General features: G+C 40.2%; 1 protein-coding gene across 1 annotated transcript; it reads right to left on the bottom strand.

Moving 5' to 3' along the window:
* Positions 1–920: 920 nt before the first annotated feature.
* Positions 921–22045, bottom strand: LOC131246059 (inorganic phosphate transporter 2-1, chloroplastic-like). Its single transcript, XM_058245920.1, has 3 exons — positions 20999–22045; positions 2538–2729; positions 921–2051 (listed from the first exon to the last, which is right to left on the bottom strand). Exons 1-3 carry the CDS (start codon positions 21749–21751, stop codon positions 1206–1208), a joined length of 1791 nt encoding a protein of 596 aa, XP_058101903.1. The 5' UTR covers positions 21752–22045; the 3' UTR covers positions 921–1205.
* Between the last annotated feature and the right edge of the window lie 588 nt (positions 22046–22633).

Raw genomic sequence — 22633 nt, 5'->3', positions numbered from 1 at the left:
TCAAGGTCGACACCTCGAGGTCGACACTCAATGTCGGCACGGCCCAGATCCCCTACTTTTCTCTGGATTGGAAGACCAACTCAAACTCATATATAAGCAATGAGAAGAGGCTATCAAGAGTCATGAAGAAGTTAAAGGCTATAGAAATTAGACATCACAAAGACCTTTATAAATGGAAGGCCACCACATTGTTCAGCATACATGGATGAACTCCCTCATGTCCCCCAAACAATACTCAACAATGCCTCCAATGCGTGGCCATTTCCTTGGTTCGACCTCAAGGGGAAGTCAATCAAATTAAGCTCAGTCTCTAACTAACATCCCTATGTCAATTCCGGTTGGTCTAATTCTAAGGGAGATAGGCCCAAAATCTTCTCTGGAGATCATGGGATTCATCTGTTACATAATCATGATCCCGAGATCCTCTCCGGGATCTTAGAAGATCCTCCTACTCAACAGGAAAATCCATTCCATGCTACCGCCTCTCCTCAACTTTAAATAAAGAGGCCTCTAATGGTGAGAGGTACGCACTATCTTTAACCCTAAACCGTCGATATTCAACTAGACCCAGATTATGTCCCTGACTTGAGCATTGGAGGGTCCCCTGCTCTAGCTAGGGTCTTCCTGTTCCGTTCCTTGTGTAGGTAAACAGGTCCAGAAAAAAGTCAACCAGCAAACAACATCAACAAAAATAAAGACAAAAAAGGCTATAATATGGGGAGAACGGAAATAAGAGACTTTCATTTATTTATTTTGGGCATCCTTGCAATCTCTCCAAGTACGAGTTATTATTTTTCTTTCTCACATAAGGGCCAAGCCATGGGTCAGCATTCCTCTCAACAATACAAACGCAACCAACCTTTCCCAGGTTATTATTTTTTAATTGAGAGAGAAACTCTCAAGTCCAACCATTTTAGAAATTAGAAATTAGAAATTAATTAATGTTAATAACTATACCAGAAGGGCACCACCATTGTCCTAATGTGAATCCAACCCGATGATCACGTGCTTCAGCCCATGTTATGCCAAGGGCACAAAAATAAGTCCCTTCCATGATTCAGGTGGACCACAATTGGAAACTGTGTACATGAGAGAAAAGGAAAAAGAAGAATTATTAAAAGAAGAAAAAAAAAAAAACAAAACTCCTCTTTTCTTATCACAATCAATGAAATACTTGAAGTTGATTTCGTCCTTGAACATGCGTCTCAGATCACCAGATATAAGGACAAAACATTGGTTAGGACCCACGTGTAGAACACGGACAATACAGCGCCAACCGGAATGGTGACTACCCAAGAAGCCACAATCTCCTTCACTGTCTCAGCCCTTACTCTGTTCAGTCCTCTTGCAAATCCCACACCCATTACTGCCCCGACGAGCGTGTGAGTCCCGGATATGGGTAGGCCAAGTTTGGATGCTCCCAGTACCACCGAGGCGGCTGCAAACTCAGCCGCGAAACCCCTTGTTGGTGTCAGCTCGGTGATTTTCTTCCCAATCGTTGCTATGACCCTATAACCCCACATCATCAGCCCTGCCACTATCCCAAATCCACCCCATGCAAGAATGTCGGTCGGAATGACAATCTCGGCTCCACTTGCACCTCCTTGTAGGATCGACAGTGCTGCGGCCAGTGGGCCTATTGCATTGGAGACATCGTTGCCCCCATGGGCGAATGACATGAAGCAGGCAGAAAGGACTTGCATGTAGCCAAAGACACCATATACAATTTCCAGCTGGGTCCCAGTGGGGCCCGCTATGTTGGAGAGGAACCCTAACTTCTGATGAAGGGATGTGTCCTCTTTTGATTCTGATTCTGATTCTGCTTTCGCTCCTGATTCCTCCAACGTTAGGAGGTGCCCAAGCTGTTTGTGGATGACTCGGCTGACTAGAAATGCACCAGCAGTCCCACAGGCTAAGGCTCGGACAAAGACCAGATGAAGGGTCTTGCTAAGAGGGAATGCTGCAAAGGAGATGCCAGTTATGCCCATGAAAACAGCAATAGGGGCCGCTGCTGCAGCAGCCTGTCCTGGATTTGGAGCACTGTACACGAACTGGAGAAATGGGCAAGAGAAGAAACATGGACAACAATTCAGAGTGTAATTTAGTTCTCTTATCCATATACTCAAAATAGGGTAATATTAGATGCTGCAACAGTGAAAGATTTGTGTGCTGCTGTTCAGAGTTTCAGCTTTACTCAAGTGGAGCCCATGGTTCCGTGATCCAAACTATTGATATGATGTGCTGTATTTTCTCTCCTAGCTGTCTGCTTGTTGACCACCTATTGAAGGGTTAGGATTCCTCCAATCCGGGAGATTTTTTATTTTTATTTTTTTGGTGCAGGGACCATCAACAGTGGGGTCCATGATACCAATTGTTTGGATCACTGAACCATTTGCCCCACTTGTATAAACTGAAAACCCATGAGCAACTGTACAGTCTCTTGACAGAGCATTGAATACTACCTCTAGTATGGTAATTTAATGCTGCCAGAGTATGAAAGATTTTAAGAGTTAGTCCTATATAGAGTTTTGGCATACCCTTCGGATGCATTTGTAAACGAGGAATGAGACTGCTGCACCCATGACGGGGGAGATGATCCATGATGCAATGACCCTTCCTAGTGAACTCCAGAAGACAGCACCCACTCCCCCATAGATGAGCCCAAATCCAACCATTGCTCCTACTATACAGTGAGTGGTGGAGACAGGCCAGCCATAGTAAGATGCTACCTGAATAGCATACATGAACAAATGCATAAACGTCATTAAATTGGAAGGTAGGGAATTTGTATATGTTTTGGCACTACTTTGTTGTTAGTCAGACCCAAAATTTGAGTTCATAAGTTAGTTCCAAGTAATAGATGTCTTCTGATGGATAATGCAAATGAAAGAGGCCCAAGTACAATCCTTCCTAGCAACCTTTCTATTATTTGACCATCTTGTCAGACCTCATAAAATTCCAGAGTCCCAAGTCTAAATATGTCTATTACATACCAAGTGGAATCAAAACAAAATGCATAAGCAATTTCGGCACAAAATACAATTGGCAAAGCATTTCAAAGTTGGCGACTAAGCTGCCCAAATATACCAACGTCCTCAATCATAATAACAAACAGCCAAGAGCATGAGAAAAACAGAGTTCTTTGAAGCAAAGTGATCCCACGGGGCAGAAAAGAGGCAGTTATCTAGATGTCAAGAAGCCAGAGCACCAAGGACCCATCTACACAGGCAAGGAAGAAAAAAAAGAAGGGACACACGCTCTCCCTCTGGGTATGTGTGCACATGCACGTACTAAATCTCAGCCATCTAAATCAAGCACCCCCACTATAATGGGATAAAACCCAAGAAAAAAAAAAAAAAACATTTACCAGAAGATTCTAAGCCTAAAAATCTCATTAATGTGCATTTATTGGCAGATTTGAACATTTAACTCGCTTTTTAACCAGGGTTGATGTTGGACAGAGATTACTTTAACTGGGAGAGAAAACAGGTCTAACTGGTTCCTACATCATTAATAAAGTCCAGCAGTTGTTATGTGCAAAAATCAAATCTGAATGGAAAAGTTTGGCTTGCTTCGTTATGCACAATGGGACCTGACAATGCTTTGAGACAGTAAGACATTGTGCAAACCAGCAGGAAGCTCATCAAGAAGATTATATTAGAGGCATCTTTGGTGCTTGTCCTATCTCAATTAGCCGAAGGATTTAGAAGATCAGATGGTTGAATTGGCAGAACAGTGACTTGATCATATCAAGGAAACAAATGTGAAATATATGACGGTGGTTAGTTTAGTTGGTCCTTTTATTCATTTTACTTTCGTTTCTGTTAAAGGGCTGCTGATTGATTTTATTGGTAAAAACAGTTTTAGCTGGGTTTAAATTGATGCAAATTGGAAATGAAACGGATTGATGTACTAGATAAACTGCACTTGACCAAAACAGATTAGTTATTCTAGAATGGTTGGCCACTTTGCCAAAAGCAGACCAGTACACTGTTTTTAAAGGGGAAACTAATCAACCTTCCTAAAAGGATGAATCGAGTTTATCAACATAGTGCCTATCAACCAACTATTGTTTCCTAATTTAATTAGGAAAATTGGTTTAAAAAAGAATGCCGCTGTTCAAAGAAAAAATGATTAAAAACAGATAGGGTAAACCAACTAACATTACAAAGTTTGTTATTATGTTTTGTCTTCGATAGGGTCCTTGTTAAGTAGATATAAAGGGTTCAGTTTCTTTTTCGATGATCAAGATTATAGGTAGTAAAGAGCCACGATTAAAGTTTAGGTTTGTGTCCTAAGTATTCTCAATTCAACTTTAAAAGAACAACATTACCAGTGATAGAGGACCTCTTGATTCTGGATTTCTGTGTAAAAAAGGTGCAGGGTGCTGTACCGGCATGCCTAAGTATTCTCATTTCAACTTTAAAAAAACAATGTTATCTTCTTCTTTTTTCTTTTTTCTTTTCTTATTCTTTTTTTCGAAGATTGAGAATATACATTAAAAGGGAGCAGAAGCAACCCAAAAAACAAACAAACCAGACCCGAAGACAAAAGCAAGAAGAAAAACCTAGCAAACAGCTATACAAAAAGAGTAAAGGAAAAAACCTAACCAAAAGCCATACAAAAGAAAGGAAAAGAACAAAAGAAAACCTAACCAAAAGCTATACAACCCAGACGAAAGCCTTAAATTGAGAGGCAACCTGATAAGAGAACACTGATGATGGGGACATCACGCGCACACGCACGCCCCCTACGCACGTATGCAAGGAGGAGGAGGGCCCCACCATCGATCTGGATCGATGACGACGTCCAGGGAGGGCCTCCTAGTTAGAAGACTGCGTTTTGGTTTGTCGGAGTGGACCCGATAGTCATGTGAATCTCACCATGGGTTCTCATGATCGTGGCCCATTATTCTAATTAATCTAGTACTTTGGGTTTTGCTTATTATTGTTATTAGGAATATCATGGACGGTTTAAATTATTTTGATTAGTTGTTATTTTTAATTACTTCGTCTCCAAGTAATAGGTTACGCAAATGGCGCGGGTTTTGGGGTATAGCGTTTTATTACAAATAGGCACCCTTTGTAGTCTTTTTTTCTCATTGAAGATTAATAAAATTCCTGCGTTTTTCTGCTCCTCTAAATTTCCGAGTTGTGGAGATTCAATTGGGTATGAAACCCTCCCTTCCTCGAAGGGTTGACTACCGTAGCACGAAGCCACACCTATCCCAATTCGCCCCCACCTTCTTCCATCTATATTTGTCTTCTCCTACAAGCATTCCATCTGTCAATCCATCAATATTTGCAGGCGTTTCCCCATCTATAGCAGATTTCCAGAATCTGGCCCTGCAGGAGGGCTGGAACTTCGGCGGAGCACCACGCATAAACCGTGAATCGGATCGAGCTGTGATTTGGGGGTTTTGGAGTCCCATCCCTGGCCGACCAAGGCGAAGGTGGCTTTTTTCTGAATAGTGGGCCTCACACACATGCGGCCGAGATCACACGCACCTGCGTCTATGCCATTGTTGTTGTCTACACATGCGGTACTTCTCTGGTTCGTCTCTCTCCTGTCTTTCACTCCTCTTTCACCCAAAATCCCTAAACCTAACCCTAAATTACTCAAATCCCCAATTTTATGCCCTTTCTTCAACCTTAGGGTTCTCCGAATTGAAATTTCTGAATCCCTTGGATTGGGGGAATTATTTTTGTGCATTTGTGGATGAATTTATCCTCCTTTGATTCTTGTTTGGTCTATAATTTTGATTGATCCGGCCCTAGCATGTGTGGGCCTGGATCCGCATAAGATTCCCCTTGATTGAGTGTTTGAACTTTTGTGTAAGATGTGGAATTTTGTGTAATTGTTTCTGAACTAGTGTGATCTAAAGCCTAAAAATCTTGCACATCATACTTGAATTTCTTGTCTTGCATCAACTGAGCATCAAGAGGATGACTAATAGCTAGAGATAGAGTTGCTTCAATCCAAAAGAAAGGATGACAGATCTGTCGTTGAGAGAGAGCTCTGCAGAGGAATCCTTGACATCCCTAAGAATCTAAGCCGAAACCCTTGAAGGAGAATACGATATATTCTGAAAACCGCACTTGTTTCATTCAATCCAAATGGCCCACAGAGGCTATAAGAAATAAACGCTACACAGCTTTGAAGTCGGAACCTATTCTGCCTTGGTGCCAGGCGAACAGCAGACCCAATATGGATTCGGGCATCACCCAGGGAAAGTGAAACTTGGCAAGGATGGGATAACAGATTTCCACAGCAAAAGGAAGAAAGAGATTGAAGGATGGATTCTGAGTTACCATTATGGAGAAGACAGACACTTGGGAGCATCATTCCACGCTTTTGTAGATTATACATTGTGAGGATCCTTCCTCTAGCTAGGAGCCAAACAAAAGCTAACACCTTGGGTGGGGCTCCATATAACCAGAAGAAGGGAAGACCATATTAGAGGAGGATTTGCAATTCCTGATGAGTTACTCAGAGGATTTTGTAGTGAAGGTGCCATAGAGAACAACCGGATTAAGGAATCCACTGTGTCTGGGGAAGGCTGGATGCCTCGTAAAAGCTTTAGAAGGTCTGGGAAATGATCGGCCTCCATCTCTGAAAGAGCCCTCCTACAAGGCAGGCACCAGACCCCTGAACTGACATTGGAGAAGTGATTAGCAACAGAAATAGATACATTATCAGTGACGAAGGAATTCTTGATTTTGGATTCCTGCGTAAAAAAAGGTACAAGGTGTTGTGCCCAGCACACTTTCTGCATTGGGATATGAATAGCTACAGGGAATCATGTTGAGACTCAAATATTGCATATTTATCCTCTCAATTGCATTCGCTTTCCATGAATTTCAGTGTTAATTAGATATACTTATATGTGTTTTATGCATGCAAGGTGATTTGGAGCTCAAGGATGAAAATGTGCTTAAAGTGATGAATTATAACTCAAAAAAAGATACAGTGAAGAATTAAAGATTCCAAGGTCACGAAGGAGGATTTGAAGTGCTAGGCCATCGCATGGCCTCACGTGCCCCGTGTGCCCCTCCCAGGCCATTGCATGGCCTGGAAGGGGCAAGGATTAAGGAAACCAAGTACAAAAAGATGAAAAGTGAATATTCAAACTAAAGTTGGAAAATGAAAAAAATTGGCACTCATCGATCCCATCGATAGGTCCTTCGATCATCTCGATCGACCATCGATAGGACTCAACGATCGAGCCACCTATTGAGAAAATCTGAATTTTCCAGATCAACTGTTGGACAGTTCATTCAATCCCATCGAACACACTTTGATCATATCGAGAAATCCAAGAATTTTCAAGTCAGTTGCTAGACAAATTCTATTTCCAAATCGATCCAATCGAACACACTTCGATCCCATCGACAACTTGTCGATATGATCCAGGTTCCCCTTGTTAGAAGCAGCAAGTGCGTAAATCAAAGTCAGTTTGCGAATTTTCTTGAAAAGTGCGTAACTTGGGTCTCAAAAACTATAAAAATGAGTCTTTTGGACGTTCTAATCAATCAAGGGTTTAGGAAGTGATTTCAAGTGAGGTGAAGCTCTTTTGGCATCGTTCTTCCTCAATCAATCCTCCCTAGTTTGCTTTTATTTTTCTCTTGTTTAAGATGTTAGTCATGCTTCGCTAATCTCTTCGCTAAGGCTAAGGGGATGAACCTTTTGATGGATTTTTTTTATATTTAATTTGTTTTCAATGAAAGTTATTGGTTTTATATCTTGAATTGTGATTAGATGTGATTGAATTCCTAGATTGGAGAAGTAATCAATCTGTAAAATTGATTGATCCATTGTCGCCTCTGGGTACATTAGATGATTTTGATTCCCTGTGATTGATTACCCAGTTCTTCATGAGAGATCAACCTACCATAATTTTAATCTATGTTGGATACGTATGATTGAATTTACTGTATTATCTTCCACTTGGAACAGATTGGAATCCAATTCTAGTTGAGTTAGCAACTCGAGAAGACGAATTAAGTTCAAGTTCCATTGATTGGAGATTCCTGGATTCTTAGTTGCGTTTATTAATTGTTTAAACCATTTAATTCATTTTCTACTAGATTAAAAACCAGGAAAACTGTTTAGCTTTCGTTGTGTTCTCACTAATTCCATGTGGTTCAACCTCAGTCTCACCGAGAATATATTACTTCCCAGTACTGCACTTGGATTGTCCAACAAGTTTTTGGCGTCGTTGCTGGGGAATTGCGTTGAGAATACTTGGGTTTAGGTTAGGGTTTTGATTTCTTGCTCTAACCTAGGGTTTTTCTTTTAAAGTTTGATTCTAGAAGGTTTAGTTCTAATTAGGTTTCTTTTACAGATTTTTTAAAAACTAACATCGTTTTGGTTTTTATTTTTTAGCATCCTTAATCCTAGTTCTTCTAAACTGGAAACTCTGTTCCCTCATCTTATTCTTATTGCTGTTTAGTTTATTCTAATTGTTGTAGGATTTTTAATTTTTGTTGTAGGATTTTATTTTCTAGGTTTAGGTTTAGAACTTAGTATCATGTGCATGGTTAATGCCCAAGTGGGTAAGGGATCATAGACAACGACTTCTAAGTGAAGGAGGTTTAGTCGATAGGCTCTCCATTCACCGCCGAGTTCGAAAATACTTGAATACTCCTGAACCATCCCAAACCATGGCTGTTAATGCTCAAATCATGGCTGAGCAAGAGCCATACCTTGATGAGAATATTGATGCTAAACCTAACACGCCACCGGCAAGGGCGGTGCGTGATGAGAACGAGGCACACTACATTCCTCTGGTCAGAACTTTGAGAGACTACCTACAACCGGCAAGGACAACGACACCATCTTGCATGATTTTTCCAGTTAATGCAGGTAATCCAGATTTGAAACCAGGAGTGATCCAACTCCTTCCTAAATTCCATGGATTTCATTCTGAAAACCCATATCTACTTCTTAAGGAATTCGATGAGATTGTAGCAACCTTACATTACAACGACGTCTCCCAAGATGTAATTGGACTTAAGTTGTTCCCCTTCTCTTCAAAGGAAAGAGCCAAGTCATGGCTTCATTCGTTGAGACCACGCTCAATAGGGGCATGGGCGGAGATGACCCGGGAGTTCCTTAAAAAGTTCTTCTCAGTTCATAAAACCAACACTTTAAGGCATGCCATCATGAATTTCTCCCAAAAGGAAGACAAGAAATTTTTCCAATGTTGGGAGAGGTTCAAGGAATTCTTACTTGCATGCCCACACCATGGATATGAAATTTGGCAAGTAATTAGTTTCTTATATGATGAACTAAACTCGAATATGCGCCAATTTTTCGAGATGATGTGCAATGGCGAGTTCATGACCAAGGATCCTGAAGAGGCACGTAATTACTTTGATAGGTAGGTAGAAAATGCACGGTTATGGGATACCACCAATCTATCAAGTAATGTCAAGCCTACGCCTAAAGATAAAGGGAGAATATGCATCCTTAAATAAGAGGATGATGTTAATGCAATGATTGCGGGTCTCACCCGAAACGTTGAGGCCATAGAACTCAGGAACATGGAAGCGGTCTAACCCACCAATGCGGTTGTTGAGAGTGCTTGTGGCATATGTGAGAGTGATGCACACCTTTCTAAGGATTGCCCTACAATCCCAGCTTTTCAGGATGTGTTGCGAGCTCAAATAAATGCCATGAATGCTTACCAACGCCCATTCAGTGCGCCTAATTCTAACACATACAATCTGAGTTGGCGGAATCATCCTAACTTTAGTTGGAAAAAAGAGCCAACTGCCAATGCTAGCACTCCTTCCCAAAGGCCTCATCCCACACATCAAAACGCACCACGAGTGCAACCACAAAAGAGGACCCTTGAGGACACGTTGCAGGCGTTTATGCAATGCCAAATGCAATTCAATCAAACTAACATGCAGGCCATAAACAATCCAAAAACGTCTGTTACAAGGATTGAATCCCACTTGACGGTTAAGGAGAAAAGGACCTTATCAGCCCAACCTCACCCTAACCCCAAGGGCCAATATGAAGTGGCTGATTTTAATTCTCCAACCTCTCAGGTTGAACATGCCAAGTCCATCACCACTCTTACGAGCGAAAAGCAAATCGATAATACGATTCCTAAGAAGGTGGAAACACTCGAGGTATCTGAAAAAAATCTAAGGATTATGATGAACCTAGCATTACTCAACTTGAAAACGAACCGAGGCTCAGTCATAAAGTTGAAGCCCCATTTCCCCAATGCCTTCTCTTATCAAGGCGCCCATCTGAAAATCAGGACATTTTAAAGATTTTCCAACAAGTAAAAAATCAACATTCCCTTGTTGGATGCAATTAAGAAAATTCCATCCTATGCCAAGTTTCCAAGGACCTTTATATGGTAAAATGCAAATTAAATGTGCAAAAGAATGCCTTTTTGACGAAATAAGTGAGCGCCATCATTAAACAAAATGCTCTCCCAAAATACAAAGATTTGGGCAGCTCCACAATCTCATGCATTCTAGGGAATTTCCGGATTGAACAAGCTTTGCTAGACTTGAAGGCAAGTATTAACCACATTCCCTACTCAGTGTATGAACAATTGGAGCTTGGTGAATTAAAACCCTTTAAGACAACCCTCCAACTTGTTGATCGATCTATTTGTATACCGACAGTAGTGGAGGACGTGTTAGTCCAAGTAGATAAGTTCTACTACCCAATGGAGTTCATCGTCTTGGACACACAACCGGTTATCAATGATAGCACTCAAATTCCGGTCATCCTAGGGCGTCCATTCTTCACCACTTCAAATGTAATAATTAATTATCGGAATGGAGTGATGTAGTTGTCCTTTAGAAACATGACATCGAAGATAAATGTGTTTAACCTTTCCAAACAACCAAGGGATGTAGAGGAGATCCACGAGATACACATGATTCACACACTTGTGGAGGATGAGCTTATTTTGACTACAATCTTCGATCCTTTAGAAGCTTGTCTTGCTCGCTTTATGGATTCTAACGATCACATGAAATTAGAAGTGAGCAAATTGTTAGATTCTGCGTCGGTACTTGAAACAAACTGGTGGAGGCCATGCTTTGAAAAGTTGCAACTTACCGACTCAAAGCCTCTACTGTCTAGTATCAAGGCACCGAAGCTTGACCTAAAACATTTGTCATCCGAGCTGAAATATGCCTATTTAGGTCAAGATGACACATTTCTTGTGGTTATTTCCTCACATCTGGAAAAGGACCAAAAGCTTGAATTGATTCAAGTACTCAAGGAATATAAAGGAGCCATTGGATGGACGATTGCGAATCTTAAGAGAATTAATCCCTTAATTTATACTCACCACATACACCTTAAGGAGAAAGCCAAATCTACTCGGCAACCACAACGCCGTTTAAATCCAAACATGAACTAGTTAAAGCCGAAGTGTTGAAACTATTGGATGTGGGTATCATCTACCCAATTTCCAATAGTCAATGGGTGGGCCCAACTCAAGTGGTTCCTAAGAAATCTAGAATCACCATCGTCCCTAATACAAACAATGCACTCATCGCAAATTACAACTGGGTGGAGGATGTGTATTGATTATAAGAAGTTAAACATTGTGACTAGGGAAGACCATTCCCTCTACCAATCGTTAATCAAATCTTAGAGAGGTTGGTTGGACATTCCTATTCTTGCTTCTTAGATGACTATTTGGGATACAACCAAATTGAGATTGCCCTCGAAGACCAAGAGAAAACAACATTCGCATGTCCCTTTGGCACTTTTGCTTATAAAAGGACGTCATTCGGACTATCTAATGCCGCCGCCACATTTCAAAGATGCATGCTCAGCATATTTTATGGTGAGGCAAATTCTCGAAGTTTTCATAGATGATTCCTCAGTTTTTGGTAGTACATTCGATGAGTGCTATAATCACTTCAGACTAGTACAAACCCGATATGAAGAAAAGAACCTTCTGCTTAATTGGGATAAGTGTCATTTCATGGTTCAAAAGGGAATTGTCCTTGGACGTATCATATCGTCCAATGGAATTAAAGTAGACAAGGCCGAAATCGACTCAATTGCCAATCTACCACCACCCAAGAGCATACGCAATGTGCGATCCTTTCTAGGACACGCAGGATTTTATAGGCGATTTATAAAGGACTTCAGTCATATCTCTCGTTCTTTATGTAATCTCCTTCAAAAGGATGTACCATTTGAGTAGGACAAGGCTTGTCAAGAGGCTTTCACTAAGCTCAAGGGTATGTTGACAAGTGCACCTATCATGCATGCACCCGATTGGTCCATGCCTTTTGAAATCATGTGCGATGCTAGTAAATATGGGGTTGGGGAGTTGTTATGATAAAGGAAAGAGAAGAAGCCCTATGTGATCTACTATGCAAGCAAACTCTAAACGGTGCCCAAGTGAATTACTCTACCACAGAAAAGCAACTCTTAGCCATGGTGTTCGCATTGGACAAGTTTAGGTCCTACTTGATTGAGTCAAAAATCATAGTCCTTGGGACTAGTAAAACGTTGGTTTGGGGGTATGTTGATACTTAAATATTGCATATTTATCTTCTCAACTGCATTCGCTTTCCATGAATTTGAGTGTTACTTTGTACTTATATGTGTTTTATGCATGCAATGTGATTTGGAACTCAATGATGAAAATGTGTTTAAAGTGATGGAATTAGAGCTCAAAAGAAGACAATGAATAATTGAAGATTCCAAGGTCATGAAGGAGGATTTGAAGTGCTAAAGGATCAAGGAAACCAAGTGCAAAAAAATGAAAAGTGAAGATTCAAACTAAAGTTGGAAAATGAAGAAAATCAGCACTCATCGATCCCATCGATAGGTCCTTCGATCATATTGACAGACTATCGATAGGACACGATGAGATCGAGCCACCTATTGAGAAAATCTAGATTTTCCAAATCAGTTGTTGGACAGCTCGTTCGATCCCATTGAACAAACTTCGATCATATCAAGAAATCTCTGAATTTTCAAGTCAGTTGCTAGACAAATTCTATTTCCAAATCGATCCAATCGAACACACTTCAATCCCATCGACACCTATCGATATGATCGAAGTTCCCATCAACAGAAGCGGCAAGTGCATAAATCAAAGTCAGTTTGAGAATTTTCTAGAAAAGTGCATAATTTGGGTCTCAAAAACTATAAAAAGAAGTCTTTTGGACGTTCTAATCAATCAACTTAGGGTTTAGGAAGTGATTTCAAGTGAGGCGAAGCTCTTTCGTCGACGTTCTTCCTCAATCAATCCTCTCTAGTTTGTTTTTATTTTTCTCTTGTTTAAGATGTTAGTCATGCTTGGCTAATCTCTTAGCCAAGGCTAAGGGATGAAACTTTTGATGGATTTTTTATATTTGATTCAATTTCAATGAACGTTATTGAACGTTATTAGTTTTATACGTTGAATTGTGATTGGATGTAATTAAATTCCTAGATTGGAGAAGGAATCAATCTGTAAAATTGATTGATCTATTGTCGCTTTCGGATACATTAGATGCTCTTGATTGCCTGCGATTGATTACCTAGTTCTTCATGAGAGATCAACGAACCTTAATTCTAATCTATGTCAAATGCTTATGATTGAATTTACTGTGTTATCTTCCAATTAGAACAAATTGGAATCCATTTTTAGTTGAGTTATCAACTCAAGAAGACGAATTAAGTTCAAGTTTTATTGATTGGAGATTCCTGGATCCAATGTTCGAAATATCGGTATCGCGTTACGTATCGCGCCTTGGGATACGAATACATATCTATTATTGCATGGAATATATCGGTTGTATCACGTAATGTATCGTTGTTGTTGGAAACATAGGGAAACATTGGGAAATTGATCAAATTTTTCAATGGAACTTCAGATGTTAAAAAAGACATCAATACACACTTATAAATCAAAACATTACAAAAAAAACCGGTGCATATAATAGGTTTTCTTTGTATGGGGGTCCTAATCTATGCACTATCTAACAGAATTAATGCAAGTATATTCAAAGTCTATTAATATAATTTATAAATGTAAGAAGATGTGTGGAAACGCAAGAATACATTCAAAAGCAAAAGAAGAATCACTAGATCAGGTTACTTACATGTTTGATTTTATGTTTGGACACAAAGATTGCAACCAATTTGCAAGAAATTGGGAATTTTAATTTATTTATTTTTCCAATTTTCCACAACTCAGCCCATCTCTTCCAAATTTCAAAATTGAAGCTTCCAATCCATGATTTTCATGCAAAACATGAAAACCATGGATTTGTAACAATTTGACACTGATTTAACATGATTTATGGAAGAAAAAAAAAAGATAAAAAATCCTAAATGTTCACCAAATCAAACATGTGGGATATACCCCACTACTTGTGGGTTTCGTATCGCACAGGTGGGATACATGATATATCGTGAGATATATTGGTCGATATCGTCGATGCTTAAAACACTACCTGGATCCTCAGTTGCTTTTATTAATTGTTTAAACCATTTAATTCCTTTTCCACTAGATTAAAAACCAAGAAAACCATTTAACTTTCGTTGTGTTCTCACCAATTCCTTGTGGTTCGACCTCGATCTCACCGAGTCACCGAGAATATATTACTTCGCAGTCCTACACTTGGGATTGTCCAACAAATCACTACTGTCAGATTCCCCATATGTGATCACTTTTCATTGGTCTGTCGATGTTCAACTCGACCATGAGATACATCGATTCCATCTCATCAAGTTCTTTAAAATTAAGAGACATCCACATGTCCTTATATCCAGTTACGGCATCTTCCAAATGCCCAATCTAATGAAGCCCATGTCCACACCCTATTAGCGAGGCTAACCCCAGCAACTTAGTTTTAGGGTTGACCCAAGCCTCCTTTACGCCACGATCACTTTCCATTGTTCTGTAGATGTTCAACTCGACCATGAGATGCATCAATTCCATCTCATCAACTTCTTCAAAATTGAGAGACATCCCCATGTCCTGATATCCAATTACTGCATCTTCTGAATCATGAGGCCCGATTCAATGAAGCCCATATCCATACCCTATTAGCAAGGCTAACCCCCAACAACTTAGTTTTAGGGCTGACCCAAGCCTCCACTACTCCAGACAGTTGCAAGTCCATTGTCCACCGTGGATCTCACCATCGGGATGATTGAAGTCATCATAGCCTCAAAAATTAGGGCCTCCATCCTGGCACAAGGGTAGTGTTATTGTCTAAGTACGATATGATCAAGCAACTTACGTGAGTGTCAAACCATCTCATGCTACGTTCTAGCTCAACGTCCACCATGATACAAGAGTTCTCAATGCAAATGTTTATTTGCTCCTTCCCTTCTCAAGGTTCAAGTACCTAGACTTTAAACTTAGCATATTCCACGATTCCCATAGAAATTGATCTAAAGTCAATATCTATCACATTCCTGAGACATTCACCCAAAGTTGTAAAGCCCATGCAACCAGGAGAAATTTGAAGAACCTCACCCATCTCCCCTAGTTAGTCCCCCCATGACAGAAGCTCCAACCACCATAGAAAATTGTCGATTGGTCCATCTTTGAGTATTTCCTCTCTTCCACCTAACAACTTGGAAATCTATTCTGTATTTGATAGTTTATTCCACACCTTTTCTACTCCCAATCCGTTCTAATCATCTTAACCCTTTGAAGCCCCTATTCCTCCATTGTCCAACACTTGACCCTTAGCGTTAGAGTTTCTGGTTCGGTAAGACAGCCCACCAGACTTCCCTCCATCTTCTTCTTCCCCTGTTATTATCTTTTGTCACAATCGAAGGGCCTTGTTGTCCTCTCTTCCATCACCCAAACTCCCATGTTTCCTTCCTTCCCTTGCGTAACCACTTCCATGAAATTTCTATGTGACTAAACAGTGTCTCCAATGGCATCAGCCAAGCAAATCCCATTACTCTGATGCTTGTCAAGACCCTCACTACACTACCACAATCCTTTTTTATTCCTTCTCTACAAATACTCGTAATTAGCTCTTTGAACACCCAAAATTGATTTCAACAACTACTTTGATGTAGGACCGATGCATGAACTCAAATATTGTGAGAGATCGATTATCAAAATTAAATTAATTAATAAAAATCACAAAACTTGCTACTATCATCACAGATACGAAGATTCCAAAGGGGGATCATGCATAATTCAAGTCTAGGTTGATAAGCATCATCCTACAAGACCATTAAATAAGGGAAACTAAGATCTAATGAATATAAAAACATCCAAATAGGGTGAGATTTGGGTTTAGAGAAATTGGGGAAAACTTGGAATTGGGGTTAATGGGGTCAATTAGGTAAAGGAGTTAAAGGGTTTAGGTACTAGGATAAGGGAATTAGGGTTTTGGATTAAGGGAATGTAGAGATTTGGGTTTAATTGAAGATTGAGAAGATCTAGGGTTTGCCAATTTGGGAAAATAGGAAGATTTGGAATTTATAGGTTTAGGGTTAGGGTTGGACAAAAGAAGGTAGGGTTTTGTTGTGTGGGTAGTGGGAGACCAAAGGGGTAAGGGTGGGGTTTTACGACCAACCCTATGGGTTCACACGTGTGGTTGTACGGGCACACATGTGAGCTAGGTAGGTTAGGTTTTGGGTTTCTAGGGGTGGACTTGTTGAGGAATGAAGAAAGGATGAGAAACGAAAGGTTGATGATGGATTTAAAGAGAGGGAAAGAAGACATGAAGAACTTGAAGTAATATCTCAATTGTTGATAAAGAGATGTGAGTGTGGGGATAGATGGAAGCCTTGCACTTCCACTGATGAAGATAAGTTTCACAACGATCTTCCTTCCAAGTCACATGGAAGACATCCTCACATCACATGAAGATTGGAGAAGAAAACTACGAATTCTCTTTTTCTTTTTCTTTTTTCACAAAACCAAGCAATGAGGATGCATGCATGTGACTAAATAATTAAGCGAGATCAATCGGCCACTTAATCAAAATAATCAAAATTCACAAACTAAGTTAAATCATCAAATATATCAAGAATTAAGCATGTAACTATGAGAGGTTCAGGCCACATATCAAACTACACAATGCATGACCATAAAATACTAAAAGATGGGATCTTATGGATGTAGGAACATCCAAATAGCATAGGTATTAGTTTAATTTCAAATAATAATAATAATAATAATAATAATAATAATAATAATAAAGGGAAAAGCTAATACTACCTAGGGTTTGCTCAATTAGGGTTTAGGCCAGCCTAGGGTTCATGGGATTTGGGGAAAGTGAAATTAAGGCTTGGGTTGCTTAATTGGTAAAAGGGATTTGAGGCTTCGGGTCTTAATAGAAGGCAATTGGGGATTTGGATGTTTGGAAGTTTGGAATTTAGGGCGAATTAGGAAAATTGGGAATCTAAGGTTTAGGTGATTTGGGGAAACTTAGATATTTGGGGATAAAGGGTTTACGTTAAGATTAAGGTATGGGATTTAAGGGGGTTTTGATGTGGAAGCAAGATGGAATCAAAGGGACAAAGGGTGGGTCATACGGCCAACTATAGGGGTTCACATGTGTGGGCATAGGGTCACATGTGTGGGTAATTTTGGCTTGGGTTTGGGGTTTCAAGGGTTGGGTTTATACGGGAGGATGTAAAGAGGAAGAAAGAAGGGATTTTGGTGCGTTTTGGTAAAAATAGTAAGAAGAAAAGATGAAAACTTGAAAGAAATACCTCTTTGATGGAGAAATGGAAGAATACGGAAGATATATGGAAGCCTCGTACCTCCTTCGAATAGGAATGGCCTCTTATCAATCCTGCTCTCCAAATCACATGGAGAATCCTTCAAATCACATGAAGAAAGAAGAGAAACTTTGAGTTTTTTAGAAGCAATAGCATGGAGAGAGTCCCCCCCCAGGAGTTGAATTTATATGGGAGGACATAAAGAGGAAGAAAGAAAGGAGTTTTGGTGGGTTTTGGGAAAGGGGGAAGAAGAAAAGTTGAAAACTTGAAAGAAATACCTCTTTGATGGAGAAATGGAAGAATACGAAAGATATGTGGAAGCTTCGCACCTCCATTGAATAGGAATGGCCTCTCACCAATGGTAATCTCCAAATCATATGAAGAAAGAAGAAAAACTTTTAAGTTTTTGAGAAACAATAGCATGACAAGGAATTTTTGAAATCCTCCATGACGGGTAGAAACCACTTGCTCATCCAATATGTCTTCAATTTTCTCACTTCTAGCAGGTAAAGAAGGTATGGGTGGTAAGGGTTGGGACAACGGATCATGTCAAAGCCATGGATCAAGGAATAGATCAGGATCACTACTGTCAAGGTCTATGTGAGGTTCTAAATACAAACAGGGAGGTAAAGTAGTAAAATCCTTATGTTACACTAGATCTTCCACGTTGAAAGCAGAACTAATTCCCATGGTATGTGTAAAGTCTACTACATACGCATTAGAACTCAATTTCTTTAATATTTTGTACGGCCCTGCACTAGGTGCTTATAATTTCTTAACGGCTCCCTATGGAAACCGTTCAGGTCTCATATGAACCATTACAGTCTCCTTCTTGAAATATGCGATGAGAATTACTAAGTACTTCATATTTTTCATTAGTTAGATTTATTCACTTTCTGATCTCACCATGCAAGTCATGAATGTGGCATGCAGATGCATGTGTACACTCTGAGGACCTATGGGACACCAACATGAGTGTGAGATCTATAGGCTTCCTAGGTTTATATCCATGCACAACCTCAAATGGACTCATGCCTATTGACCTATTGATGGAACTGTTATATACTAACTCAACTATAGGCAAAATGGTATCCCAAGTCCTGATGTGATTTCCCACAAGGCATCTGAGCAGATTTCTAAGACTCCTATTAACGACCTCATTATATCCGTCTATCTGAGGATGATAGGCTGATGAGAATTGAAGTCTCGTCCCCATCATGTGCCATAGTGCCTTTTAAAAATAGCTCAAAAAGTGCATATTGTGGTCAGACACTATGGTCTTAGGTAAACCATGTAATCGTACCACCTCTCAAAAAAAAAAAAAAATGTTTACCAATATTGGAGGCGTCCAACATTTTAGAGCACGGAATGAAGTGGACCATATTGGAAAAACAGTCCACAACAACAAAGATGGAATCGTGTTTATTAATAGTCTTTGGTAAGCCTAACAGGAAATCCATACTGATATCTTGCCATGGAGCATGTGGCACTGGCAAAGGCATATGTAGAGAGAAACGGTACAGGCTACACCAAGGTGTGTGCAGAGAGCATATTGGCTTTTTGCAGGTAAAAATATAAGCCGTTCAATGGATTTTGTGGGCAAAATTTGAGCTAAGCAATCGCATGCCTCTAATTTACCAAAATACCTCATTTTTCTTCCAATGTCTTCTCATATCCTTTCAATATTCAAAGTTTCCGTGCTCCCATAAAACTAATTGTGGAGTTAAAATTGTCCCCTTCCATTCGTGTTATAGATCGAATATAGATAACAGACAAGCACATGACAACTCGTAAAATTTTCACCTACTTGTTTATACATTTTTAAATTTTGAATCTTTTTATACAGAAGCTTGAAAGTCTAAATTTAGTAGTACTAGGCTCTGTCAAATGCAGCTTCAGCTGGACCACTTGGAAGAAGGAAAATTTGGCTGTCAATTATTTGTATGATAGTAAAAATCAACCTAGTGTTTGCTATCTTCCTATCTCCTTAATTTACTGACTCATCAATCCCAAGCACATCATTAATAAAAGAGGAACCAAAGTCCTGCCCATCAGCAAATGTACAGGATTTTGCAATGTGGAACCATATCTAGTGATCCAAGCCATTGACCTGATGGGCCCCACCTTGGGTAGGGATGCCTTGAAAATCGTTTACAGTGGTGCATTCTAAGCCTTCAAACAGTGGCCTTTAAAAAGCTGGTTAAGGAGAAAACACAGAAACGGTCCACATTCAACGTAAAATAGTTTGAAGACCAAAGCTGGGATATCTTCCCCCGTCGATGTTGAATCCCATCAGATTGATGGTTTCGATCACAGAAATATGGGCGGATCATGCAGGTCAGTGAACCATACATTTACCGGTAAGCAGGACCAAAAAGTTCCTATTAGTAAAAATCACAATCACAAGCTCCCAACAATACTCTAATTATTTATAGTTTACAATAGCCTGAAGTAACAAGCTAATGATCACAAACACAATAAAAGCTGTAATTGGTTCAGCCTTTTAAATGGTGAATGGTGGGTAGTGTAGCATTCACCTCTCCAAAGCGTGAGACCTAAGTTACGGAGTGTATGCACGCACTACTTCTGTAATTAAGGTTACATCATGAAATTTGATGCAATTGAACACAAAGTAAAATAATAGAGAAAATGGGGAAAGTATTAAGTATATGATTAAAAAATAGCAACAGAACTGATTTAATACTGTTGCTTATACTTTTCCCTCAATCATTGAAACATTAACTAATTTTTAGTGAAAATAGCAAAGTAACGAATCATTGTAAGAATAAATTTATTTTAATGTTTTTACTGAAAAATAACTTAATAGTGTAAGCTACATAGCATGTAACATAGCCTGAAGCAGATGCTAATTAGTGTGTAGCATACGCTACACGCGACTTAAGCTATTTTCATGAGCTACATAGAGTGAAGGCTAAGGTATATGATGTAGAATAAGCTTTAAAACACTGATTTATTTGCACGAGTTAATGGAATTGGAAACTGTGAGCCTAATCAAGAGATTACGACGATAGCTAATGATGTTTCCAAGCAACCTTGATGAGGAAGGAGCCTCAAATTGCAGTTACAATTTTTTCAACCCGACTAGAGTGGCAAATGCCATTGCAATTAGCTAATTTCCAGATTACTGGATTAGCAATCACAATTTCATTTTATCGTGCAAAAAACAGAAGCCCTCAACCTAATGTATGCGAATGCAACTAAAGTGAAGAAATGCATCAGAATCAAGATTTATTTCAACACAACTTATGACAGTAATTCAAAGACTTCAAAAAGGGATATGCACCTGCAACCAGGTGCCAGCAGCGGCCAAAGAAGAGAGCAAGCCAGCAAAGAGCAAAGAATCCTTCCCTTGGAAGATGCCTGCAACAAGGATCCCCTTCTGCATTGTATTAGTAACATGGGTTCCCATCAGCAATGCCCCTGAGAACTCCAGCACGGCCGCCATCAGTACGGCCTGGCGCAACGTGAGTGCCCCGGAGCCAACAGACGTCCCCATGGCATTGGCGACATCATTCGCCCCAATGTTCCAAGCCATGTAGAAGCCCGAGAGGAGGGTGATGTACGAAAGCACCTTGGTTTTCAGCCCCAATCCTTGGCCGAGAGAGTTCATGAGGAGTGGGAAGGTGAAGGCTGCTACAGCAGTGCAGATGGAGATTGCAGAGGCCGTTCGTGATGAGATGTGGAAGGCCTTGGCCATTTCAGACAAGTCAGCGGATTTGGCATCGGATTCTGATGTTTTCCCCTGCTGGGGCTGAGCTTGGGCCTGGGATTGGACTTGTTGTTGTTCTTCTTCTCCCCCTCCTTCGCCATTGGCATCAGCAAAAGAAGAGAGTGTTGCGCAAGGAGAGAGGAGGAAGTGAGGGTTGGAGATTGGTAAAGGGAGGAGAATTTTGGAGGAGGAGATTATGGTAAAATCTCGCTTGGGGAAGGGGTATTTATGGAAAAAGAGAGAGCGGGGGCGAGGATTGTCGAGAAGAAAAGGGGGCGGAGCTCTTGCTTTGGTGGAAGAGAAGGGAATGGTAGTGGAGTAAGTCATGACAGGAGAGAGGAGTAAGAGACGAGGGATTTGCTGATAAGGGAAGGGCTAGGGTGGAATCTGAGCCATTGGGGTTGGGAGGAAGAAGAAGAAGAAGAAGAAGAAGAAGAGAGAGAGAGAGAGAGAGAGAATGGTAAGAGGTATAATAGCATAGTGCATTTTGGAAGAGGGATGAGAAGAGGAGATGGGACTTTGTTTGTATTTGGGTTTGGTGGTGGAGGTGTCTAGGCGGGGAGTGAAACGAGTGGTGAAGAACGCTTGAGAAGAGTCACTTTGAATCTTTGATCCACAAGTCCATGTCCATGTCCCCCCATATATCCACATAACATCATATCCTCTCTCCCACCCTTTTTATCACTGCGTTCTCCGCCTCTAGATTAGTCTGGAAAGCAAAAGCCGCAGGTAACCGAAATATGCTAGAGCTACCTCTCTCTACATTACACCTGGCATGCTTACCTGAAAATCAGGTCCGTCCATTTGCGAGGTACGAGCATGGACGACTTGTGTATCAAAAATTGAAACTACCAAAGGATTCTATCCTTCTGATCTGTGACCATTGAAGTGATGGTGTAAAACCAAAAACAGTTAACTGTGAAGAGATGCTTCAGTGCTCATAGTTGGGTTGGTCATTTTAGATAGTTTAATCCATTGCTCCAGACTCCCCCAACGAACATTCCATGAGCTACCATGCAAACATTTAAACCTTTTGATGGATAGATTTTAATGCAGACGGTCAAGACAGTTTACACAGAAATATTACTCCAATCGACAATTTTGGTAGGCCCATCAAGTAATGGAATGCTTATCACTTTTTTCCGACGAGTGAACCGTCCAATCCATGGCTACTGGAAATAAGGCCAAATCAATGATGGCTTAGACTAT

Source organism: Magnolia sinica, chromosome 5 (assembly GCF_029962835.1).
Source record: "Magnolia sinica isolate HGM2019 chromosome 5, MsV1, whole genome shotgun sequence".
NCBI classification, from domain to species: Eukaryota; Viridiplantae; Streptophyta; class Magnoliopsida; order Magnoliales; family Magnoliaceae; genus Magnolia; species Magnolia sinica.
The sequence above is the reverse complement of the archived record's forward strand: the minus strand, read 5'-3'. Positions and strand labels throughout refer to the sequence as shown.